We start from the raw sequence: 27709 nt of genomic DNA on the forward strand, positions 1-27709 counted from the left end.
TTATTGTATTTCAGGGAACAAGAAGGTAAGAAGTTGGAGATGAAAATGCTGAAGTTCCACTTTTTAAAAAAACACTCCAGTGACCCGTGGTAATTATGTTTTCTTGTGTCTTATTTACTTGTTATAACAGAAGAAGAAGCTGAAGGTAAGTAACTTTCCAACTGAGCATTCACATAACTGAAGAATGTTTTGCATTTCTACTGGTAGTTTTATGGAGATAAATATAAAGGAGAGAGGCAATTTTATCCATCTAACTCAAATTTCCACATAACCAATGATCCCCTCATCACAGGATTCAACAGTCTCATTTTTGGTCTACACAATTTTTGCTCCCCCTATTTTAAAGACCATCCCAGGTGTTAATCATTCATGTGATGAAATCATTTCTGGCATCAGTTTTGTAATTTTTATAATCAATTCTTACCAGCATGTCCTTGTCTTACATTTGTAATTGAACAGTGCTCAGGATTAATCTTTTATATTTCCCTTACAGAGCTCTATGAGGACTCTTCACATAATTTAACCTGAAATAGTGCTCAGAAATTATCTTTTCTATTCCACTTCTAGCTTACATACCTATGTCTCTGTTTTTCACATTAGTGCAGTCTTTCTCATTTTTGTCTCATAGTTCAGTCCTCAGAATTCAGGCTTGCGGTCTTTAAGCTTTATGTACCACCTCCAGAGCTTAGAATAAGTGCTCTGAGCTGAAAGCAGGAGTGGCCTAACCAGACCACTCACTATTTGAGCTCAACTGTCTCTGAGTTCTAATTGATTGGTTTGGTATGGAATTCTGAATTGTGTTTGCTTTGGCTGATTACTTCTCTTCAGTGATAAGATAAGGTCTATATTGGGACTACTATCATTCCCAGAGTACAATCGGCCTCTCATTAACTAGCCTGGCTTCAGTCAGTCAGTCGTTCCCCAATCACTCTTTCCCAAGAGAAACACTGACCACTTATCTGCGTTGAATTTAATTTTTCAGAGTCAGACTATTTGGAAATATTGGGGGTGATTTTGTTTTTTTTTTGTTTTATAAATTTAGAGTACCCAATTATTTTTTCCAATTAAAGGGCAATTTAGCGTGGCCGATCCACCTATCCTGCACATCTTTGGGTTGGGGAGGGTGAAACCCACGCAGACACGGGGAGAATGTGCAAACTCCTCACGGACAGTGACTCAGGGCCGGGATTCGAACCCGGTTCCTCAGCGCCGTAGGCAGCAATGCTAACCACTGTGCCACCGTGCTGCCTGGGGGGGGGGGGGGATGATTTTGAGCCCACACCACCGGTCGGCATGTTGGGCGACACAGATGGAAAATCCCATGAAAATCGCGAAACACGATTCTCGCCGGAGAGATCGTGTTTCCCAATTCTCCTCCGCCGGCGATGTCACGAGGGTTCTGCCCCCTGGTGTGAACCTCATTTTAATCAATCCACATTGATTTAATCTTCTTTGTGGGTCCCCTGCCATATGATCCCCCCTCACAAAATACCTACAGTGAATCCCCTCCATGTGATTCCCGGCCCAGAGAACCAGAGAATCACGCAGGCTTGGAGATTTTGATGCCGGGCCTACCAGAATGACCCATTTGGATGCAAATGGGTCATTAGGACTGATCCTAAATTGTCATGGTAAACCTCCACAGCTGAGTTAAACATGTTGCTCCTGAAAATCTATCGAATCACCTCCTGGTGTAACCATGGGGATGGACTCAGTGGTAACCTGCTTCTTATCCTTCAGGATCTGTGGATTAAATAAAAGTCAGCTTATTGTAGCAGGCACTTGAACCATTACCTAATGCCTACCTGATCAGAGAGCTCGGTAATTCTGATGGAGGATGCCCACTCTTGAGGAGGGGAAGCTGAGGCCTTCTCAGAGATATCCCACAGCCGTAACAATCATTCTCTTTTGTTAAGGGACCAAAATAAAACAAATCTTCTAAAAACAAAACTTTTGAGTCCAAGACAGCTCTCAGGCCTGAATTTCCAGGTAAGCAACAGTTGGGATACTTCCTTCCATCGTCATAGCCTTGTTACCCGACTGATGTGATTTGATTTAGACAGACAGCATATCTTAGTTTGCCGTAATTTCTGTCCTTCCTCTGCGTTATTATCCCTATGAGAACCACGGTGATGACCCGATTAACCTCCCCGTGAGGCACGTGGAGTACGAGCTCCCATGCTGATAGGTGGCGGCCCAACAGCAGGCTCATTAATTCCCAGAGATAAAAGCCGGCCCAGGAAGAAGCTGGAATCTCAGGATGGTCCCAGCTGGGATTTGAACTGTTGCTTAGTTGTTATATTTCCTTGTTGTGATTCAACTTTTTTGGACTCTTCATTGACTACAATATTGGCAACAAGGATAAAACAGAACTGCAGATGCACTGCGTATTAATGGTGACAAATTCTCTGGAAATACCATCCAGTTCCAGTTGCTGGTACGCATGACTCATATCTAACTTGGTGCATATTAAACCCCCAGCCAACTTTGCAAACAGGTCCTCTATTTTGGGGATGGTTACCCTATCCAATTTCACTGCCTGGTTTACTGTCAACTTGTATTCTGCACAGATGTGAATGGCCTTATCAGGTTTGACTACAGATACAATGACTGCTGCCCACTCTGCAAATTATACAGGTTTGATGATGCCCAAATCCTCTAATCTCCTTAACTCGGTCTCCACTTTTTCATGGTCTGGTCCGAAAGAACCTCAGTGTAGCTTCAGAATTTACATATATTTTGGCTTCCAAGCCTCTGATTGTATCCCATTCATCCTGGAATGCTTCTTGGTACTTCCTCAGTCTGTCATGCAGATTTCCTTCATCTGTATTAAAACATTCCCACCAGTTTAACTTGGCACCAATCACACCCCATCAAATTTGGTCCCTGGCATGAAATTACGATTAAGGGCAGATTGCTACCTATAACTCAAAGGGGTGGTTGTTGTCCCTACGATCATGATAGTCTCGCCCATACATGTGGCCGACCTGGCTGCAGTTAATGTCAGGAATTGAACCCCTCCCTGGAGATATTGGTCAGTTTGTTCTCCAAGTACCGTGGTGCATGCTCCGGTCTCTACCTCCATCTTCTGTGGACAGCCATTGACCATTAATACTATTGTATTTGGGGCTACTCTGCCAATCTTTATATTATTCAATCTAAAGATGTTTGGTCTGTTCTCTGTGTTACCTTCCATGCTGTGCACTGGAACTGGATTACTGACCCTGCTTTCACTGGGCAGGCTCTGTTTATTCCTGCTCTAACACCTTACATGGATTTGGATTTGTTTATTGTCATAGGAACAGTGAAAAGTATTGTTCCACGTACAGTTCAGACAGATCATTCCATACATGAAAGAAAACATAGGGCTGACATAAATATACAGTGTAAACACATAAGCATAGGCATCAGGTGAAGCATACAGAGTGTAGTACTACTCAGTACAGAAGATGTGTGAAGATGTCAGGTCAGTCGATAAGAGGGTCATTCAGGAGTCTGGTAACAGCAGGGACAAGCTGTTTTTGAATCTGTTCGTGCATGTTCTCAGATTTTTGTATCTCCTACCCAATGGAAGAAGTTGGAAGGGATAAGCCGGATGGGAGGGATCTTTTTATGCTGCTCACTTTCCCAAGGCAGCGGGAGGTGTAGACAGAGTTAATGGATGGGGAGGCAGGTTCGTGCAATGGTCTGGGCTGTGTTCACAACTCTCAGTAATTTCTTACGGGTTTTGAGCCGAGCAGTTGCCATACCAGGCTGTGATACAGCGAGATAGGATGCTTTCTATGTGTACCTGTAAAGGTAGGCAAGAGTCAATGTGGACATGTCGAATTTCCTTAGTTTCCTGAGGAAGTATACATGCTGTTGTGCTTTCTTGGTCATAGCGTTGAGGTGGGTGGATCGGCACCATTGATGCAGACAGGGATGTGGACAATACTTTCCTTCCTGAAGTTACTAACCAGCTCTTTTGTTTTGCTGACATTGAGGGAGAGATTGTTGCCATTACACCACTCCACAAGGTTCTCAATCTCTCTCCTGTACTCTGACTCATCGTTGTTCGAGATCCAAACCACTATGGTTGTGTCGTCAGCAAACTTGTAGATGGATTGGAGCCAAACTTTGCCACACAGTCGTGTGTATAGGCAGTATAGTAGCGGGCTAAGTACCGAACCTTGTGGAGCCCAGATATTGAGGACAATTCTGGAGGAGGCATTGTTGTTTATCCTCACTGATTGTGGTCCATGGGTCAGGAAGTCGGGGATCCAGTTGCAGAGGGAGGAGCCAAGTCCTTGGTTTGGACCTTTGATCTGAGCTTGGCAGAGATTATAGTATTGAAGGTGGAGCTGTAGTCAATGAATAGGAGTCTGACGTAGGAGTCCTTGTTGTCGAAATGCTCCAGGGATGAATGTAGGGCCAGGCAAATGGGTATCTGCTGTGGACCAGTTGTGACGCAACACAAATTGCAGTGGATCAAGGCATTCTGGGAGTATGGAGTTGATGCTACTAATGACCAACCTCTCGAAGCACTTCATAATGATCAATGTCAAGGCCACTGGATGGTAGTCGTTGAGGCACTTTAGCAGGTTCTTCTTTGGCACCGGTATGATGGTGGTCTTCTTGAAGCAGGTGGGAACCTCGGAATAAAGTAGGAAGAGGTTGCTGATGTCCGCGAATACATCCGCCAGCTGGTCCGCACAGGATCTGAGTGCACAATCAGGGACCCCATCAGGACCTGACGCTTTCCGAGGGTTCACTTTCAAGAAAGTCAATCTGACTTCAGAAGCTGTGATGGCAGGTATGTGTGCCTGAGCCTGCTGTGGCAGTCGACAACGGTTTGATGGTTTCCTGCTCTAACCGTGCATAGAATGCATTGATTTAATCGGGGAGGAGTGTACTGCTGCCAGAGATTCTACCTGGCTTCACTTTGTAGCCGTTATGTTGTTTAAACTGACAAGAGTCCATGATGTTAGTCCGTGACTCTAGCTTAGTCTGATATTGTCTCCTGGTACCTCCTGGTACCCATGATGACTTTGTGGAGGTCGTACTTGTATTTCTTGTAAGGTCAGGGTTGCCTGTCTTGAACGCCTCAGAACTGGCCTTCAGTTGGGAGTCAATCTCCCGATTAAGCCATGGTTTCTGGTTGGGGAACTTAAGCACTACCTTCTCCAGCACACAGTCTTCTACACACTTTCTGATGAAGTCTGTGATGGTGGTAGCATACTCGTTTAGGTTGGTCGATGAGTTCATAATCATAGAACATACAGTTCTATGAATGGAGGCCATTCAGCCCATTGAGTCTGCTCTGACCCACTTAAGCCCTCACTTCCACCCTATCCCCGTCACCCAATAACCCCTCCTAAACTTTTTGGTCACTAAGAGCAATTTATCATGGCCACCTAACCTGCACATCTTTGGACTGTGGGAGGAAACCGGAGCACCCGGGGAAAACCCACGCAAACTTGGGGAGAACGTGCAGACTCCGCACAGACAGTGACCCAGCGGGGAATCGAACCTGGGACCCTGGCGCTGTGAAGCCACAGTGCTAACCACTTGTGCTACCCAAATATGTTCTTAAATATTGACCATAATATGTGCCCTTTTCTACCACAGGCAAAACACCCAGCTTCTTTAAATTGCCACTTCCCCTGGGAGTAGTGGGACCCCCCCCCCCCCACCTATACACGCATCGATAACGCACTTCACTACTCCTGAGCTGCTGACTGATTCTTTTATATCTTTGCATTCACTTGGTTTCTGCATTTCTCAGCTCATTAAACCCCATGCTCTCAAACTTGGCATCGCTGCCGCCAGCAGCTTCTTTCCAGACCGAATGGACTTTGCCGCCCTGCGCATTTTGAAATTCCAGTGAGCCTTTTCCTATGTTTTCCATAGCTAGAGAAACCTACAGCATTTTCTCAGGCTTATCTCAGATTCTGCCAACAGTTTCTTCTGTAATGCAGTATAATTCATCCCACACACTAGCTGGTCTCTGCACAAAATGTTCTACCATTTGCCTTAACCAGGCCACAAAGGCTTCTAGTGGTTCTCCAGGGGCCCTTGTCGTCAAATTGAAAGTACACCTTTGTATAATTATCGAGAACTTCGAATGGTAATGCCATTTCACAAGATCTACTAATTCTGTGAAAGTCTTTGCATCAGGGCATCTGGAGATGTTAAACTCTTGATTAAATTATAAGTTTGTGCTCCACAGGCTGTATGTAGTATGATCGTTCTCTTCTCCTCCTCCCTCATTTCATTTGCCTGGAAAAGGTACTGCAGACGTTCAACATATTGAATCCAATCTTCAGAGTTAGGATCAAATGGCTCTAATGTTGATGGCTCATTGGTTGAACGTGAGGTCTGTTTCCTCAAGGCTTTTGATAATCTGAAAACTGCGTTGACCACAGCATCAGTTTTAGTGACACCAAATTATGACAAGCGATTTAAGGTGGCCATTGATGTGGGTGTTGCTGCTGTACTGTTACAAGCAGATGATGAAGATCTAGAAAGACCTCTTGGTTACTTTTCCAAAATACTAAATGTTCATCAAAAGAAGTATTCGATCATCAAAAAGGAAATGTTGAGTTTGGTATTGGCATTACAACATTTTGACATTTCATAGAATTTACATCTATGTTGCTAACAATTTATCTGATACAATTGTTATGCAGACCATAATCCATTGAAGTTTCTGGAGAAGTTTAAAGATCATAATGCAAGACTGTTTAGATGGAGTTTATTACTACAACCATTAAACTTGAAATGTACATGTAGCAGGAAGAGAAAACATGATTGTCGATGCTTGTTCACAACTTTAAGATGTGAGAACAATGGAACATTTAAAGTTGGGAAGGAAAGACTTAAATGGACCATACTATTGTTTAAATTTGATTGCATCAATATGACGAGATATGTATCTTATAGCGTTACGATAGTGTTTAGCAAATAGTTCTATTTAAAGTTGAAAAAGCATTGCAAAATGAAGCCATCTCTTCATATTTCTGGTTCATTTATTTTAAGGGAGGTGTAATGAATGTAAGAAATTGTCTTATTTTATATTTGCTATTTTCTTCAGTAATATTATTAAAATATGTGTTAAGATGCATATATACAGTATGACTGCTCGAGCTGCGATAATGGTGTGGTAAAAGTGAGATAATCATTGATTTTCAGGTGACACTTTCTGCAAATAGATCTTGAGAACCATTTACTTGTTTACAGATAGCTAGCTAATGAAAGACGCCTGCGGTGTAGATAATTTATGAGGGGTATTGTGTTTGGTCCTGGCTAAGCAAACCAAGGGACATCTTGTAAGTAGAGACAAACCTTATGCTTTGGGTACAGCTGATGTAGTTAATGGGAGGAGTCAAATCTGTCTGAAAAATTAGTTGATCTTGGAACTCTCATCTGAACAGAGGTGTTTCAGTTTGGTCCTGAAAGGTCATCCCTCCAAAGATTCTGCACAGAAAACAGCAAGTGCAAAACTGGTTATTAACTTTATTCATGAGTGGTGTTTAATGTAAATTGGATTGCTTAATTGGAATATAGTGACAAGTTTAGGAACTAAGTTAAAGTTTTATTTTTCACTGAAGAATTGGTGTACCTGTTAACTGTAAAGGCATTTATTTGTTGCTAATGTGGTTAGGTCTGTGTTTAAGTTAAAGTATGTTTTAATATAAAAGATGCCTATGGATCAGTGTTATCACTCCTGTGGTGCAGTAACATTTCCTCACAATCTTACACATATATTTGCCCAATATCTTCATGATTGGCACAAACCAGGGGCGCGATTCTCCGACCCCCACGCCGGGTGGGAAAATCACGGGAGTGCCGGGCGATTCACGCCATGCCACCCTGGCACCCGCACGCGATTCTCACACCCCCCCCCCCCCAAAACGGCGTGTCGCGTTTTGCGACAGGCCGCTCGGAGAATTGCCGCTCCGGTCGAGCGGCCATTCTCCGGCCCGAATGGGCCGAGCGGCGTGCCTAATCCAACCGGTTCACGCCGGCGCCAACAACACCTGGTCACTGCCGGCATGAACAGCACGTGACTGTTGCGTGTGGGGCCTGTGGGGGGGAGGGGGAGGGAAGATCGAGCACCAGGAGGGTGCTCAGGAGGGGTCTGGCCCGCGATCGGTGCCCACCGATCGTCGGGCCGGCGTCTCTGAAAGACGCACTCTTTTCCCTCCGCCGCCCCACAAGATCAATCCTCTATGTCTTGCGGGGCAGCAGAGGGGAGGACGGCAACCGCGCATGCGCGGGTGATGTCATTTAGGCGCCGCCGGCCGCGTCATTCATGCGCCGCCACTTTGACGCGGGCGCCAAGGCCTGGCGCGCGAGATTGACACGCCGCTGCTCCGAGCCCCCTGGGGTTGGGAGAATAGGGGACGAGGAGCGGCCTCCGACGCCGGAGTGAAACACTCCGGTTTTCACTCCGCCGTCGGCACTTTGGCTCCCTTTGGGAGAATCGCGCCCCAGGTTTAATAAAACAAAACTATTTGTTGGAATTACTATAACAATAACTCAGTGCTGCGATACACAGTACCACTGACTTCTACAGCTCCAGGATAGATTCTGGTGGGAAAGCCCAGCTCAGTTCCTGGGATCGCGCGCTGTGGCCTGACTGGCTGATGGGGTCACATGAGCCTTCGAAACCTCACCCCTTGAAGGGGCAGCTACAATGATTCCCTCTTTTTTTCAGCTACTTATTTAACCTATTCTTAAAAGTTCTGAAGGTTTCTGCTTCAATCACTAATGTAAACAGTGCATTCCACAGCCCCATAATCCTCTGTGTAGAATAATTCCTCTTGTTCACTGCTCAATTTTCATCTTGTATATGTATTTTCTTATAAAGCTGAAAATGTAAGTCAAGAGGGTGTGGAATTTGACTGAACCCAAGTCATCCGTGTCCTGTCAGGTGTTGAAAGATAAAATCCCTCTGTTGCTATCTATTCTATCCCATCACTTCATAAGTGTGAAACACCTCCATTACATTGTCTTGTAAACTCCTCTATTCTAAAGGGAACAAACAATTTATAAATCTGTTCCACTCCGTCTCCTATTGATCAATATGGTGTACTTGTTCCTTTTAATCATGCCAAAATCCTATTAGTATTAATTTAGCAATCTGCGGAAATGAAGTGTTATATTAATTGAAGTTGGTCAAAGCCAGATGATCCATAATGTTTGTCCAACACAAACCATTTGGGTAGATGTTTCAGATTGTTTAGGCAGAATCGGATCTGACTAAACCACTTCCTCGAAGATTTCCAAGTTTTCTATTGATTTTTCTAGGCCAGCCCGATCTCGAATAATTCATTTTTGCTGCGGTTAGACAGAATAATACATTATTTTAGTTTGCACCATTTAAATTTTGCCTAAACTAAATAACAGTTCCAAAAACCCATGGAGGAAATAAATACATTTGCATGGCCTTTTTTTATTTTAAAAGTCTTAAACTTCTGTCGATCACTGCACAATGTTGTACTCCTAGCTTTGTATGAATATGTGTATTTTTTTTTACAATCCTGTTTTTAAATTGTTACTTGACAATATGGACTGAATCAAATTTTTAATTAATAAAACTATTCCCCCTACAGAAGAAGAGCATGAAGAAAATGGTAAATAGATTTTTAACTCATTAAAATTGCGTAGCAAACAGCAAATCTGTTAATGTTTATAGTTCATTTCATAGCCAATTTAGAAGTGTCCTCACATACTTATTGATGTTTTGTACAATTCCCATCTCTTGTATTAGTTCAACTGATTAAATTGGTGATTAGCTGAGCCTGGTTCTGTTTTGAAGGTGATGGTGTTGATGCATGACAGTGAATGTGATTGTTTAACTACCTAAGCCAAATAATTGCACACTCCTAGTAGAGAAAAGTTTCAGTAAAACTTAGTCAGGCTGTAGCGAACACACTTATTGGGGTTTTCCAGCCCCGCCTGGTACCAGGATCGTCCGGTCCTGCGGAATGTCAATGCACTTTTGTCTGGTCTGCTGAATCCCCTACAGTGGGCCCCATCATGGATGGTAAACACTGACCACTGTGTTAAGAGATGAAGCTCATACTTTATAAAAATAACTTTAAATATTATATTATATTGAGACTAATATGATGTTGAGGACTATTGTAGTCGGCCTCGAGACTTTAGATGAGGAAAGAAAACTATGTTTCCCCATTTTCAGTTGCAATCTCCAGAGAGGTCCATAATTTTTAAAAAGAGATTTTATTTCTCAATGATGGACTCAAAGGATCACATGGCAAGATGTCATATTTAAGATTTTTACTGTAACAAACAAACTGAAATCAAACTTTGACTAAACATTACTTCATCGGGAGCTAATACACTAAACTACAATAAAGATAACCACTTAACTTCCCAACATGATTAAAAACCCTATGCCACATTTGTACATAATACACTCGCTACAGATTTTCAGTATTTACTGGAAGCAGTCAAAATAATACTTGCAGTTCCCACAGTCTCAATTTACTGCCATTCATTGAGTCATCCATTGTCCCTCAAAAGTCATTTCCCTCAATCTTCTAAAAATCCTCAAACCAATTTCTAGCAGCACAAATCATTCCAGCGACTCCTCTTCCTTGCAATGCTGGGATAAATCTTTCAGTATCTTTAAACCTATACCCATCCCATTCCCTCAGTCGGGGCTGGTTTAGCTCACTGGGCTACATCGCTGGCTTTTAAAGCAGACCAAGCAGGCCAGCAGCACAGTTCAATTCCCGTACCAGCCTCCCCGGACAGGCACCGGAATGTGACGACTAGGGGCTTTTCACAGTAACTTCATTGAAGCCTACTCGTGACAATAAGCACTTTTCATTTTCATTTCAAATGCTCCCACCACCATTCCATTTAGTAGTTAATAGAGAAAAGTCTTTCCCCCTCCTGTTTGCAGAAGTTCTTCGCGCTTTCACTTTCTCTCTCTCAAGTGAGAGAGAGAAAAAGAGAGAAAGAGTCTGTAAGTCTACCCAGAGGAAAAACCTGCTGTTCCTTTCTTTCTGTTCCTGGGTGAAAGTTGACACCTAGGTTTCAATAGGTTTTGACCTGGGACTCAGGTCCCCTAAGGCAACCAGTTCATATAGGCTTATGGTGGGCCAAAATGATTAGGAGATCATGTACCTCTCCATTTTACCTTGAATTAAAAGACACATTCAAAAACATAACTGTCTTTTGGAGGTACGTGATCTCCAGCTGTCATAACACAGTGAGAGTCTGTATACAGTCATGCTCCTAATGACGGAATCATCTACTAACACCTCTGGTCCAAGCTTACAGTCCTAAGGTTTTCACCACTAAGGTAGGCTGGAACAATGCCGTAACTTCTGGCGATTTGACTAAATGCTGAAATCCAATGCACCTGAATGTGCTCCAAAGGAGCTCATGCTGATTACGCAGCAGGGACCTATCATTTGGTAGCATGGTAGCACAGTGGTTATCACTGCTGCTTCACAGCGCCAAGGCCCCAGGTTCGATTCCCGGCTTGGGGTTACTCTGAGCGGACTCTGCATGTTCTCCCCGCATCTGCGTGGGTTTCCTCCGGGTGCTCCAGTTTCCTCCCACACGTCCGAAGGATGTGCTGTTAGGTGAATTGGACATTCTGAATTCTCCCTCTGTGTCCTCGAACAGGTGCCGTATTGTGGCCATTAGGGGATTTTCACAGTAACGTGGGTGTAAGCTTACCTGTGATAAGAATAAAGATTATAATTATTATAGTCGACCTGAGCTGATTGCCCAATATTTACACAACTTTTTTAATTGGTTATTTTAAGACTGCTCCTTGAAGGCACTGAATGCATCAGGAACGTTTCTCTTTGAGTCATCAAGAGTGTTAAAGTCCAGTTCCTCGAGCTCCTGCCAGTCAACAACCTCAGTCCCCCTTCCCCATCCCTGGCACCCAGGCTCCTCCTTCAAGTACTGTTACCGATGTCAGCTGGTCTTAGGTGTTGCTGGGTGCCAGATGGAAAAAAAAGAGTAAAAACATTAAATAAGTTGATTTTTAAATTTTCCTTACTGCTGTTTTTGAAACTATTGAGTATTTATTCTAAATTTCTGCCATTTAAACCTATCTAAATCCTTGCTATTTGATCAACTGTGCATTTCAAATATGTTTGATCCTTTACTCGAGTTTAACACAGCCTTGTCTGCAGTGAACCCCACTCAATGTGTAGCAGCTGTTCTGTTTGTAACTCCATGGGTGCGATCTTCCCAAAAGGGAACAAAATTCCCTAGCGTGTTTAGCCGTCGCGTGTTTCCTGGCACTCGCAGTGCAGAGAAACACATGACTATTCAACGAGACTTGCTTTGAATAAGGGGCTGAATGGGGAAGGGACGGCCAAGACCGCACATAGCTCTGCTCGCCGGTACTCCCTATTGTAGCGAGAGATTGGGGCGCTGTTTTTAAATGACGTTCCGATCTCCGAGCTCCGAAAAGAGTCCGCAAGCTCCCCCCAAGCCCGAATGCAATATGGGAGGGTTCCCCTGTCCCTCCCCATGCACCCCTCAACACCCATGCCAGGCACTCGCGTCCTGATCACCTGGCAGTGCCAACCTGGCATTGCCCCTGCCAGCTGGCAGTGCCACCTGGGCAGTGCGAGGTTGGCACCAGCGGGGGGCCTCTGATCCCCTTGGAATCCCATGGGTGCCGTTCCATCTGGTCCCCGTTTGTGAGGACCAGTACTAAACGGTGCTCACCCAAAGTCATCGAGGTGAAGGAATTGAATCCCAAGCTTCAGGTACCTTGGGAAACTGCACATCTGGCCGGAGGATCGCACTCTATAGGACAGATTCTGAGAGGAATTCTATCATGCCCTCACTGGTGGGTTGAATGGCAAGATCGGGATCAGAGGTTCGGGGGGAGAAATTGGCGGGAGCCAAAAAATCGGTTCTATACAGGCATGTATTTCCCATAGGATCTTTCACTGATGCCCACCATGGCGGATCGGGAAACCCTCTGGGTCACGGCTTAAAACTGATTTGCATTGTGTTAATGGGACACAGATGAAGGCCCAACCAGAATCATACCTCCAATCCCGATTCTCTGTGACGCCAGCAGGAAAGCATGCTGGTCCAGAATATGTCTGGAGCAACGTGGCTCGCAGAAGTTGGACTCAGCTGAAAATTCCTGTGGCTGCGACTGTAGTTTGCGTTAGAGGCTGCCAGCAACTGTGGACTCCGGAGACTACAGCAGTGGGTGGGGGAGCATCTGCAGGTGGATCTTCCAGATTCAGTGTCATTGAGGAGGTCCATCTTCCAGCCCCAGAGTGTTCCTGAAGATCCATCTTCTTTCTCAAAAGGTCCACCTTCAACCCTTAGTGTGTTCTCGAAGATCCAGCTTCTTCATCAGGATGTCCGTCTTCTTTCTTTAACTGCGGTTCAGTGACATTGAGCACCTTTTAAATATGACGCCCATATATGATGGCAGGTACAGCCACATCTTGTGACATCAAGCCCACTCTGTCAAGAAGCAAAACACTAAACCTCTTGATGTATGATTAATGAGGTCAGGGCCGGGAAATATGGTGTGGTTTCCTGCCGGCCTCTGCCGCCCCGTCACGGGACTTAGCGCCAGATGGGAGAATTCTGTCATCTGAAAAAGCCTGGATATTTTCATTATTCCAGTTGCAAATGTTTCTCACCTTTTGAGTAACCAATCATGAGATTCGACTTCCGGTCGGCGAGCGGAGCGGTCGCACGGAGAGGGGCTCCCGCAGGGTAACGAAGTCGGGGCCTTTCTCTCCGCAGCGGCAAGAGCAAGGAAGGGGAGGACCACCCCTCCCAACAAACCTGTCGGTGGAGGCGGCGGCAGGAGCGTTTCGGCGGCAGCAGCGGCGGCGGCAGGTCCACCTCCCCCCCCCTCCCCCCCTCCCCCCCCCAAACCGGCAGTGACCACCACGAGGCAAGGACAAAGAGACTCTGGACAAAAGCCTCTCTCTCTCTATCCTGGGTGAGTGAGGGGAAAGGAAGAAGAACAAAAGGACTTTTATAAAAACAAAACCCAAAATAAAACTGTTAAAGAGAGGCGGGGGGGGGATATATATATTATTTTCTCTCTTTTTACACTCTCTCCCATCCAAAGTAAGCCCACCTGAGAGGAGTTGCATAAAAGGGGGGGGGGGGGGGGGGGGGGGGGGGAATAAAATTAATTAATTAATTAAATAAAGTGGTAAAGGAAAGAAGGGAAGAGAGAAGAAAAACGAGAAGAGACAAAAAATAAATAAATAAAATAAAAATAGGGTGCGGAAAAGGGGGGAAAGAAAAACAAGGGGAGAAGAAAAGATGAAAGGGAAGGGGGAGAAAAAAATGCCAGAAGGGAGCCAAGGCAGAGGGAGAGGGGACACCAGAAGCAGACGGGACAAGGGGCAAGTCAGCTCAGGCGAGCGAATCAGCGCACAAAGCGGCGGAACGGATGAATCGCCGCATCAAAAAGAGCTGGACAGACAGGTGCCCTCTCCCCTGGGGCCAGAGGGGTGCTGGAATTGGAAGGCAGCCTTTACCAAGGTGCTGAGGGAGCAGCTGCAGGTAACCAAGGCAGAGGCGAAAGCAGACATAGAGGCCGCAGTGCAGGCAGCAGTGGCCAGGGCCATGTCAGGGGTGCAGCAGGCTCTTACCAGACTGGAGGAGAAATTGGATGCCCAAGGGGAGAAACTGGAAGCCCAGGAGGCGACCATTAAGGAGCTGGAGAAAGCAGCGACCGACATGAGCGACCGGGTCACGGCCCTGGAGAGGGAAGTGGCGAGACTGGGCGCAACACGGGGAGCCTGAAGGGCAGGGTAGATGACCAGGAAAACCGCTCGAGAAGGCAAAATGTAAGGATAGTGGGCCTGCCAGAGGGGATCGAGGGTAGAAACCCCACAGCATACATGGCTGAGATGCTGGGCAACTTAGTGGGGAGGAAAACTTTCCCCAACCCACAGGAAATGGACAGAGCACATCGGTCGCTGCGCCCGAAGCCCAAGGCAGGGGAACAACCGAGAGCAGTCATAGCTAAACTGCACCGGTACCGGGATAGGGAGACAATCCTGCACTGGGCCAAGGAAAATAGAGCTTGCAAATGGGAAGGGCACGCCATCCGAATCTATGAGGGTCTTAGGGCAGATATAAGTAGGAGATGGGCTGAGTTCAACAGAGTGAAAGCAGCTCTCCACAGGAGCAAAGTGCATTTTGGTAAGCTGTACCCAGCGAAACTCTGGGTCACATACCAAAACAGGGAATATTTCTTTTCAGCCCCGGCTGAGGCGAATAGGTTCGTTGAGGAGCACGGGCTTGAAAACAACAAGGGGGAGTAGGGACGAGGGCCCCCTGGCAAAGGGCAACGACACGCCGACGGGGGGGTGGGGAGGAGCGAGACAATGCCAGCCCCCCCCCGGCAGCAACACCCAGAACAAAGAACAAACCACTGCCCAAGGGACCGCTCCAGGTGGGAGGCCAGGCCCCAGCACGAGGGAACGAGAGTATTGGAGAAGGGAGAGCAGGCGAGAGGGGTGCAGGATAGGATGGGGGAAGAGCGGGCAGAAAACTGTAGAGGCCAGGCAGGGGAGAAGCGAGACAATAACCCCCGAGAGGGGAGCCACCGCACTAGCAGGAAAGCTAGCGCCGGGGGCACGCAACAAAGCAGGGCCGCAGCGCACCCCCAACAGGGGGGAAGGCGCCAGGCTGGGGAGGGGGGGAACACCCGTCAAAGTCGGGAGAGAAAACGGGGACAGGAATAGGGGATAGAGAGGCAAAGGAGGGGTATACGGGGGAGGAAGGAAAAGGGAGAGACCGGAGGGGGGGGCACACAGGGAGCGAGAGACCGGGGAGGGGAAATGCAGGGACGAAGGGACAAAAGAGGCCAGTAAAGGAACAGGGCTACAAAGTGCCACAACCAAGGGCTCAAAACAAGGAACCGCTGCAAGCACCCACCCAGTACGATCTGTGGGCGAAGGGGGCCCCCAGAGTGCAGGGGACTACCCGCGTGGCGGACACACAGTGGACGGCCATGGCGGGTGCCCCCGGGACAAGGGGAAACCCCGGAGCGCAGAGACCCGACTGCATGGGGAGAGCAGTGATAGAGGCCATCCTGGACGGCCCCCTAACAAAGAGAAACCCCGGAGGGCAGGGGCGCGTCCACCAGATAAGTATGGTTAATCCCACAGGAACGAGGGGGCAGAAGCCCCCCACCAGGATAATCACCTGGAACATAAGGGGACTTAACGGCCCAGTGAAGAGACCCAGAGTCCTCACCCACCTCAGAAGTATGAGGGCCGACATAGTCTTCCTCCAAGAGATGCACCTGAGAGAGCAGGGCTGACTGCGGGTAAGAAAGGGCTGGGTGGGACAAACCTACCATTCCTGCTATGGGACAAGGGCCAGGGGGGTGGCGATCCTGATCGGCAAGAGGACAATGTTTAGGGCGACAAAGACGGTTACAGACCCAGGGGGGGCGGTATGTCATGGTCAGCGGGGCCCTGGATGGGGCACCGGTAGTTCTAGTCAACGTGTACGCGCCCAACTGGGACGACACGAGTTTCATCAAAAAGACCATGGCAGAAATCCCGGACATAGCGACGCATCGACTAATCATGGGGGGGGACTTCAACTGTGTACAGGATCCAAAGATGGGCAGATCAAAGCCCAAAACGGGGAAAACCTCAAGCATGGCAAGGGAACTCAGTCACTTTATGGAGCAGATGGGAGCAGTGGACCCCTGGAGGTTCGCCCACCCGGGGGAGAAATAATTCTCCTTCTTCTCCCCAGTACACGTGTACACCAGAATTGACTTCTTTGTGGTGGGGAAAACGGTGCTTCCAAGGATAGACAAAATGGAATAATCCGCAATTGTGATATCAGACCACGCCCCACACTACATGGATGTGCGGCTAGAGACGGGAAGGGCCCAGCGCCCCACATGGAGGTTGGACAGTGCCTTACTATCTGACAAGGCCTTCAGCGAAAGGATAGCGCGGGCCATAGCAGAGTACATGGAGAACAACCAAAACAGGGAGGTCTCACCCTCCACGTTCTGGGAAGCGCTTAAGGCCGTATTAAGAGGGGAAATCATTGCCTTCAAAGTGCAAAGAGATAGGGAGGAAAGGGTGGCTAGGCAGAAGCTGGTCGACTCCATACTGGAGGTAGACCGTAAATACTCCGAGGCCCCGACCGTAGAGCTCCTGGCGGAGAGGAAAGAACTACAAAGGAACTTTGACCTGCTCTCCACCAGGAAAGCAGTGCACCAACTCTGCCAGGCACGTGGGACCCTATACGAACACGGAGACAAAGCCAGCCGCCTGTTGGCACACCAGCTGAGAAACAGGCAGCCACCAGAGAAATTGCACAAATAAGGGATACCAGAGGCACGTTGGAAACAGAACCAGAGTGGATTAACAAAACCTTCAAGGCCTTCTACCAAGAGCTATACACCTCAGTTCCCCCAACGGGGAAGGCTAGGATGAACCGGTTCCTTGATGGACTGGACATACCAGTCGTGGGAGAGGGCAGTAAACGGGACCTGGAAGCACCACTAGCACTGGGAGAGATCATGGACAGCATTATCTCAATGCAGACGGGGAAGGCACCGGGACTAGACGGATTCCCGACGGACTTCCACAAAAAATTTGCGACAGCGCTGGCCCCGCACCTGCGGGAGATGTTCACAGACTCGCTAGCTAGGGGCACACTGCCAACCATGCTAGCACAGGCCTCAATCTCGCTGATACCTAAGAAAGACAAAGACCCAACAGAATGTGGGTCATACAGACCCATCTCTCTGCTGAACGCTGACGCCAAAATACTGGCCAAAATTCTAGCCAAAAGGCTAGAAGACTGTGTACCTGAGGTGGTCACAGAGGACCAGACGGGCTTCGTCAAAGGTAGACAGCTTACCTCGAACATCAGGCGCCTGCTGAACGTGATAATGACCCCCTCCGGGGAGAGAACACAAGAGGTGATCGTCTCCCCGGACGCAGAAAAGGCCTTCGACAGAGTCGAATGGAAATACCTCATAGAGGTACTGGAGCAGTTCGGGCTTGGAACAGGGTTCACCGCTTGGGTAAAGCTCCTATACAACGCTCCCATGGCGAGCGTACGGACCAACAATACCAACTCCCAATACTTCCAGCTGCACAGGGGCACCAGACAAGGATGCCCACTGTCCCCGCTGCTGTTCGCACTAGCAATCGAACCGCTAGCAATCGTGCTCAGGGCAGCAAAAAATTGGAGGGGGATCCGAAGGGGAGGCAGAGAGCACAGAGTCTCATTCTATGCAGATGACCTGCTCCTCGACATCTCGGACCCACAGAGCAGCATGGACGGAATCATTGCGCTCCTGAAAGAGTTTGGAGCCTTCTTGGGCTACAAACACAACATGAGCAAAAGCGAGATCTTCCCAGTACACCCGCGGGGGGGGGGGGGCAGCACTAAAGGGGCTGCTGTTCAAACAAGCCCGACACAAATTCCGCTACCTGGGGATCCAAATAGCCCATGACTGGAAAGGGATCCACAAATGGAACCTCACCAGTCTGACGGAGGAAGTAAAAAAGGACCTGCAAAGATGGAACACACTCCTACTCTCCCTCGCGGGGAGAGTCCAGACGATCAAAATGAACGTACTGACCAGGTTCCTCTTCCTGTTTAGATCCATTCCGATCTACATCCCCAAGGCCTTTTTCAAAGCGCTGGACGAACTAATCATGGCGTTCGTATGGGGGGGGGGGGGGGGGGGGGGGGGGGGGGGGGTGGTAAAAATGCTAGGATCCCAAAGAAGATCCTACAAAAAAAAAAATCCAGGGGGTGTCTAGTCCTCCCAAATCTACAATTCTACCACTGGGCGGCAACAGCCGAGTGTGGTGAATGTGATTCACACCGGATTATACTGGTTTAGCTCACTCAGCTAAATCGCTGGCTTTTAAAGCAGACCAAGCAGGCCAGCAGCACGGTTCGATTCCCGTACCAGCCTCCCCGGACAGGCACCGGAATGTGGCGACTAGGGGCTTTTCACAGCAACTTCATTGAAGCCTACTCGTGACAATAAGCGATTTTCATTTCATTTCATAATCTGTATATATGTGAATTGCGCTTTCACGTATCTGATCGTCAGTCCAGAAGTAAAACACTCGAACACGTCAGTAACGAATATTCGTTTATTCACGGCCGGGACAAATCTCTAAGCAGTCGGGTAACTACCTTCGAGAAGTGCCAAAATCCCAGAATAAGGACTGTATTTTTATACATTTTACAGCTTAGGGGTGGTCCCCTTAAATTCCTAGATACACCTATGATTTGGCAAGGATCCAGAACATGTACATATATGGAATTATTCTTCGAGGTCGGGAGGTTATTTTTGACATAATCATTAGCACAAGTCACTATTAATATTGTTACAAAGGTTTTTGTATCCCATGGCCAATGTTTATTTGTTTCAACTGGTCAAACGAGCTTAATTGCGCTATCTCCGCAATAAAGTAACGCTTTCCATTCATTCCATTCTTTGACTTTTTGACCTCTCTGCTTTCACAGATGCGGGTCAGAACATTAAATAGTACCAAAGCCACACTCCCCTCTTTCCATCCCATAACCTTCTGACATCTCTGCTTTCACAGATGCCGGTCAGAACACGCTCCCTTTATTTCATCCCTTGACCTGTTGACATCTCTTTCACAGAGCTTTTCAGAACTGTTATATTAACCCTATCAGCGAAGTTCCAAATGAAATCCACTTCTACCTTCCCCCCTTTGATCATTCCATGATCACATAACACTCAGGATACTTTAGATGGAAATGAGAGCGAGGCGGAGGTACTCCTCCTCTACTAGGCTCCGGCAGGATGCCACTTCCTCATATAGGTCAGGGGTAGGTGGAACCAGTTTTTCTTTTTCGTCTAGGGCGGATCTCTGAAGCATCTGTGGTAATGCAGTGGCACCCAAACGGTTGCATAGGCATTTCACACCAGTAGCTATGATACAGAGCAACAAACAGATGGTAACGAAGATAATGAGCCCATGGAACAGGTAAGTGGCCCAAGAATTGGACCACATCCAGCTCCACCAGTCAGCCTGACCGGCGAGTCGCAAGCGCTGTACTCCATCTCTGATATGGGTTACCAGACGCGTGATATTCTCTGAAGTGTCTGGAATATAACCCATTCAGCCGTCTGTTCGATCGAGAAAGGAACAGATATCAAGGGAACGCCTCCATGGGCATGGGTCGGGACCTGTGTACATACCCAGCAAGAGGAGACACCCACTTTCTTAGCATAGACATAGGACATAAACAGAAATGAATTTGCCGTTACATGGTGCGTTGCCCGCTTCCTTCTGGAAGGCGAGTAGGGGTGAGTAGTCCTTGATGGTAAAATTTGTACCCTGTCCTTATCAATGCACCGGTGGTTCCACCTGCATGTGTGGCGATCGTACATTAGAACCATGTACGTAATCAGGAATCGGCGCTTCTGGTCGTCGGGAGGAACGGTGGTCGGGCAGTTTCTGATAGCGGTGGTGATCCATCGGAGATCTGTCGTTGTTCCACATCGTGGGGTTCCTTCCCGGCACATGGGTGGGTGTCGGCTTCCGTACAGGCATCTCCTTCTTTCGGATGCAGCGAGAGAGAGCAGGGTGGCGAGTATTGTGATGGCGAAGAGGGGCCTCATCCTGGTACTCGTGTTCCTAGGACTTAAAGGAAAAGTTTAGAACATCATGGATACTTAATTAACTTACAATGGTGCATATGTACCCATGCGTTCCGGCCCTCCACTTTTACTGCAGTGGGGGTAGTGAGTAGAACCTGTAGGGGACCCTCCCATCGAGGTTCCAAACCTTTACGTGTCCAATTTCGAATTAGGACATAATCCCCAGGGTTGATGGAGACGTCATGAGTAATGGAGGGGACTTCTTCCTGGGTGGCACGAACTCGGGAGTGTAATCCTTTCAAAATTCTAGTTAGTGTTAATATATAATTAGCCATCTCGGTAGTCATGTAATGGAATTGAACATTCCGTGGAACACTGCTGTCCCAAGGCGTTCGAAAGGGTCTGCCATATAGTATTTCCGCTGGGCTTAGGCGAGTTTTTCCTGCGGGGGTGGCACGTAGCTGGAAGAGTGCTAAAGGCAGGAGTTTGAGCCAAGTGGCCCCAGTGTCTGCTTGTAGTTTAGCGAGTTTAGTCTTTAGAGTCTGATTAGCCCTTTCCACCACTCCAGCGGCTTGTGGTCTGTAGGCACAATGAAACTGTTGCTTTATTCCTAGCAGAGCACAGAATTCCTTATTGATTTGACCTATGAAGTAGGGACCATTGTCAGAGCTCAGCCGGGCTGGAATTCCAAATCGCGGAACAATTTCTCGCATTAACACCTTAACTACTGTCGAGGCCTTGTTATCCGTAGTCGGGTAGGCCTCGATCCATTTGCTAAAAGTGTCCACAATGACTAACATATATTTATAGCATTGACATCTTTCCAACTCAATGTAATCCATTTGTAGGGTCTCAAATGGACCCTCAGGTAAGGGGGTTGTGCCAGGATCACAGGGGACGGCCTTACCGGGGTTGTGCTGTTGACAGATTAGGCACCGACTGCTAATTTGTTGGGCCATTTCTTGCAGTCGTGGGTGCCACCAGCTTTTTTAACAATATGTCCCCTGTGGCACGAGCTCCACAGTGAGTTGCAAAGTGTACACATTCGGTCACCCAGGCTGCTAATGCATCGGTCATACATGTTTGTCCTACCGGGGTGACCCACAGCTTATTTTCGATATCATATATACATCCTAAGTTTTTCCACATATATACAGCAGTTGCAGGAGCGTCCTCCTGCATTTGGATTATGTCAGCAATGGTTGGCATAGGTTTTTCAGAGGGAGACTTTTCCGGGGGGGTTTTAGTCTGCCACATCATTCTAGGCACCATTAGTTTGCCAGATTTAGAAATTTCTTTTGCCTTCTCGTCCGCTCTCCTGTTGCCCGTTTCCACCAGTCCCGTGCCTTTTGTATGCGCTGCGCATTTTATCACCGCTATCTTGTCTGGGAGCATAAGGGCCTGCAATAACTGGGTTACTAACTGCTGGTGTGAGATGGGTGTACCAGCGGAGGTTAGAAATCCTCTGTTTTTCCATCACCGTCTTGATCGATGATTGCATAGCCAGATTGTCTATCCCCCCTTTCGCCGACGGAAGAACTTCCATCGGTGAAAAAGTAACAATCTGCACTTGGGAGGGATATATCGGAGAGGTCGTCTCGAACCGAGGAGACTTCTTGCAACAGTTGCAGACAGTCATGAGTTGGGTCGCGCATGTCTGTGGGAGGATGCGTCAAAAAGTCAGCAGGGTTGATAGTGGTGCAGTGGGCAAACTGGATCTTCGGGTTATTAAGGAGAGCAATCTCATATTTGTTCTGACGAGCCATCGTGAGATGCTGAGTCTGTAGCTGTCCCAAAAAGGCCGTAACAGAATGGGAACTATAGACAGTGATATCTTGTTGGAGGGTAATATTAGCAGCCGATTGCAGGCTGTTGTAGATAGCTGCAAGAATTTGGGTACAGATAGGATAGCCAAGGGCTACCGGATCGAGTTTAGAGGAGTAGTATGCAACCGGGCGACAGCGGTCGCCGTGGCGTTGGGTCAGGACAGCTGTGGCGCAGTCGGCAAGGACTGTGCAATAGAGCTGAAAAGGGCGATCATATAAGGGTCGACCAAGGGCAGGGGCCTGGAGGAGTGCCTCCTTGAGGCGGTTCTGCTAGTGACTGTTTGTGATCAGCGGGCACTAGGACCCTGCGGAGCCATGCAGTGTCAATTTCAACGCAGCAGTTGCGAAGTCTGCCGCAGCTGACCGCTGCCCAGCACAAATTCTTTATCTGTTTATTCCGAGACCAATGTAGTTCTGAACATACTGAGTTACTCATAATACTGATCACATCCCAGGGGCGGTGGCGGAGGTGGCCGTGGAGGCTGTGGGGGCTGTGGGGGCTGTGGGGGCTGTGGGGGCTGTGGAGGCTGTGGGGGCTTCTGACGTCCCCCGCAATTGAACAGAGGTTCCTCATCCCCATCGTCCCCCTCCTCCCAACCTTGCTTCGCATTTCTGACCGGCGCCGGGGTAGGAGTAGCATTCTTATGTTTCTTATATTCTTTACATTCCCTTTGTAAGACCTCTACTGTTTTAACAATTCCCCCTTTGGTGAGGCCAATACCCAATTTTGAGGCATTTTCCTGCCAGCTAGCCAGTTTAGATGCATCTTTCACTGACTGACAGTATTCCCTCCACAAGGCAATTAATTTCTTTGCGGTGGGTTCTTGATAATACAGAAAAATGTGTCATTTGAAACATGAAAGTCTGGCAATATCTGGTTTGAGAGGGTACAGGTAAAGATCCCACAAAAGGTTAATAGCAGCTGCAAAGAGCAGGGTTATAAAATGCAGATTCTTGCTCACAAGCAGGTTTCAGCAGACACACAGGCTTCATGTGGTAAGCTAAAACAATGGCTCACACCTTCATGGAATGTAACTATCTCAGAAAGCATCTGAAAAAGCATGGATGAGAGTTTCAATTGCATTAAGTGACGAATGTTTAAAACAGGCAAGTCTTTCAAGTCACAACCAAGTTAAATTTTAGCATACAGCTAAAAGCAAAGTTTCACACCTTAATTGAAATAAACTCTCTTAGTAAACAGCTGGAAAGAATGGAAGATGCTCAGTCGAATTTAGTGTCAATTTAAGGGGTAAAATTCTACGAACATCAAGTTAATTAAAAGAAAATTGGAGATGACCTGGCTACGAGAAACATCATTTAAGTCAAAATCAAAGGCAAAGTTATGAACTGGGGACAATTGGAAAATTAAACGATTTGAAATCACAGAAATAAAAGTTAACTATTGAAACAAAAGCATTTTTTAAAATCAAATCTGAGAGGAGACGATATGCCTGAAATGAATAATTAGTTGTAGTAAGATGTTTACATCAAAGATACTTTTAAACTATCAAAGTGAAACAAGCCCATATACAATACAGTCGTTAAAACTTAATAACTCTTCGAAAGAGAATATAAACCCAGGGAGCAGAAGCAGCAGCACTCTGCAACAGCAACAGGAGAGAGAGAGAGAGAGAGAGAGAGAGACGCAGCCGGCTGGAGAAAGACAAGGAAAGCAGCCGAGTTTAAACAGCTAATACAACTCAAGAAGACCAGATTTTAAGTGGTTATTAGCTTACTTCACTTCCTTAATAACACAGGACCCAGGACACCAATGCTATTAAGGGGTAAGTAGGTAAAATTCTTCGGTGAAGGTATGGGGTATACCGGGGGATAGGCTCCGAGAACCCCGCCCGTAAATTCCAGAGAACGCTGCCTGGAATCACGGCGGCAGTCCCGTCCGGAGCCCACAGCCCGGAATCGTCCCCTAGCAGTCCTGAGAACCCCGCCCGTAACTCCAGCGAACGCTGCCTGGAATCACGGCGGCAGTCTCAGGCTGCCCCTAGCAGTCCTGACAACCCCGCCCGTAACTCCAGCGAACGCTGCCTGGAATCACGGCGGCAGTCTCAGGCTGCCCCTAGCAGTCCTGGCAACCCCGCCCGTATCTCCAGCGAACACTGCCTGGAATCACGGCGGCAGTCCCAGGCTGCCCCTAGCAGTCCTGACAACCCCGCCCGTAACTCCAGAGAACGCTGCCTGGAATCACGGCGGCAGTCTCAGGCTGCCCCTAGCAGTCCTGGCAACCCAGCCCGTAACTCCAGCGAACGCTGCCTGGAATCACGGCGGCAGTCCCAGGCTGCCCCTAGCAGTCCTGACAACCCCGCCCGTAACTCCAGCGAACACTGCCTGGAATCACGGCGGCGGTCTCAGGCTGCCCCTAGAGACGATAACCGCAGGGTTCACCCACTTACCCTCTTTAAAACGGGTTCGCTGGACTGACCTGGATCTCGCAGAGGCTTCTCGACAAACCAACGGCAAGGCTGAGCAACGATCAAACTGGTAGTAGGCGAATACCAAGGTGGAAAAGAAATTTTTACTCACGTTGGGGGCCAAATTCGTCCTCTACTTTGAACGAGCTCAGTCGATTACGCCGGTTAGTTGCGCAGACCCCTCTGGAGATCCCCGTACGGGCCACCAAATGTGAATTGCGCTTTCACGTATCTGATCGTCAGTCCAGAAGTAAAACACTCAAACACGTCAGTAACGAATATTCGTTTATTCACGGCCGGGACAAATCTCTAAGCAGTCGGGTAACTACCTTCGAGAAGTGCCAAAATCCCAGAATAAGGACTGTATTTTTATACATTTTACAGCTTAGGGGTGGTCCCCTTAAATTCCTAGATACACCTATGATTTGGCAAGGATCCAGAACATGTACATATATGGAATTATTCTTCGAGGTCGGGAGGTTATTTTTGACATAATCATTAGCACAAGTCACTATTAATATTGTTACAAAGGTTTTTGTATCCCATGGCCAATGTTTATTTGTTTCAACTGGTCAAACGAGCTTAATTGCGCTATCTCCGCAATAAAGTAACGCTTTCCATTCATTCCATTCTTTGACTTTTTGACCTCTCTGCTTTCACAGATGCGGGTCAGAACATTAAATAGTACTAAAGCCACACTCCCCTTTTTCCATCCCATGACCTTCTGACATCTCTGCTTTCACAGATGCCGGTCAGAACACGCTCCCTTTATTTCATCCCTTGACCTGTTGACATCTCTTTCACAGAGCTTTTCAGAACTGTTATATTAACCCTATCAGCGAAGTTCCAAATGAAATCCACTTCTACATATACATGTGTCTAGATTGTAAGTGCAGTTGCACTACCTGACCTCCAGGGGAAGTAACTCTGGGAATGCTCGAGTACAGTGTACAGGGCTCCTCCCTTGGCTCCGCCCAGGACTCCTCCCCCGGGAGCTGCTGTATAAAGATCAGTGCCACAGGGTCAGCCGGCCAGTTCACCGAAAGTTCAACGGCTAACAGGCTGGCTCTGTTGTAAGTATATTAAAACCGCTATTCTAATCCTACAAGCACGTGTCCGTAGAATTGTTGGTTCCAACACCGAGCGAGTAAGGGGATGGATCCAGGAGCCAGAGGCCGAGTGGGTGCGTGCGGAGGAGGCCTCCTGCATGGGGACCTCCCTCCGGGCCCTCGCCACGGCAGCACTCCCATCCCAACCCAAAAAACACTCCAGCAGCCCAGTGGTGACAGCCACCCTCCAATCCTGGGACCAACTGCGGCAGCAATTTGGCCTGACCAAAATGTTGGACAAGGCTCCCATCTGCAACAACCATAGGTTCACACCAGCACTGACTGACGCCACCCTCAAAAGGTGGAGGCAGGACGGAGGGACACTGACAGTCAGGGACCTATACACGGACAGCAGGATCGCAACACTGGATGAACTGACAGAGAAATTTCGGCTAGCCAGGGGGAACGAGCTACGGTATCTGCAGCTCAAAAACTTCTTACGAAAGGAGACAAGGACGTACCCACAACCACCACGACAGACACTACTGGAAGACCTACTGGACGCAAGTATCCTAGAGAAAGGGAACTGTTGCGACATGTATGACCGACTGGTAGAAAGGGACGACACCGTACTGGACGCAACAAGAAAGAAATGGGAGGATGACCTGGAGATTGAGATAGGGTGGGGACTCTGGAGCGAAGCACTGCATAGGGTCAACTCCACCTCCACGTGCGCAAGGCTCAGCCTGATGCAACTAAAAGTGGTACACAGAGCCCACTTAACAAGAAACCGTATGAGTAGGTTCTTCCGGAGATGAAGGACAGATGTGAACGGTGCCAAAGAGGCCCGGCCAACCACGCCCACATGTTCTGGTCTTGCCCCAGACTTATGGAGTACTGGACAGCCTTCTTCGAGGTTATGTCCAAAGTGGTGGGGGTGAGGGTGGAGCCATGCCCGATAGTGGCGGTCTCCGGTGTTTCAGACCAGCCAGATCTATTCCTGGGGAGGAGGGCGGACGCCCTTACCTTTGCCTCCCTGATCGTCCGCCATAGAATCCTGTTTGGCTGGCGGTCAGCAGCACCACCCAGAGCTGTAGACTGGCTGTCCGACCTCTCGGAATCTCTCCAAATGGAGAAAATCAAATTCGCCATCCGAGGGTCAGACGACGGCTTCCACGGAACGTGGGAGCCATTCATGCAATTGTTCTTGGATCCGTTTGTGGCCAACGAACACGAGGAAGAATAGTCGGGTGGCCAAGAATCAGGGAAAAATGGACGGGAATCGGGGGAATGTAGCTGGGGGGGGGGAGGGGGGGGGGAGGTCTACGGGTTCATTATGGGGGTTTGTTCTCATGGTCTTATGCTTATTTCTTTTTCTTGTTAATTTATTGTTTTTGTATTGGAGGGGAGGGGTTACTGTTTTTCTCTGTTGTGATAAAATATGTTGTTGAAAACTTGAATACAAATTATTCCAAAACAAAAGGAAGGACAAAGCCGCAAGCGACAGTCTGATGGCAAGCTAAGGCCCAAAACCAAATTGTAGATAAATGCCTACAAACATGTGCCTCGGCCATATTGGGGAATGTAAAATATGTATGCCGGTTAAAGGGGGTGGCCACAGTTTTTATTATGAAGATACTTACCTGTAAATATACATGTTAATTTTTGCGTGTTTTTTTCCTAATAATTTGTAATTTGTTGGATATAAAATATGAAAACTCAATAAAAAACATTTCCGAAAAAAAAGTAACCAATCATGAGACTCCTAACCCTTTCAGCCCTACTTTG

General features: G+C 47.7%; 1 protein-coding gene across 8 annotated transcripts in view; it reads left to right on the plus strand.

Annotated features, from left to right (window-relative positions):
- LOC119978816 (troponin T, cardiac muscle-like) overlaps positions 1-27709 on the plus strand; it is a 74088-nt gene that overhangs the window by 10001 nt on the left and 36378 nt on the right. For 7 of the 8 annotated variants that reach the window (XM_038820696.1, XM_038820695.1, XM_038820697.1 and 4 more), the window contains exons 3-5: positions 15-25; positions 131-145; positions 9597-9617. In XM_038820696.1, the coding sequence (XP_038676624.1) occupies positions 15-25; positions 131-145; positions 9597-9617 (47 nt within the window). The remainder of the gene's footprint in view (positions 1-14; positions 26-130; positions 146-9596; positions 9618-27709) is intronic. The other variant, XM_038820698.1, reaches the window with a different exon arrangement.

This window comes from Scyliorhinus canicula, chromosome 15 (assembly GCF_902713615.1).
Source record: "Scyliorhinus canicula chromosome 15, sScyCan1.1, whole genome shotgun sequence".
NCBI lineage: Eukaryota > Metazoa > Chordata > Chondrichthyes > Carcharhiniformes > Scyliorhinidae > Scyliorhinus > Scyliorhinus canicula.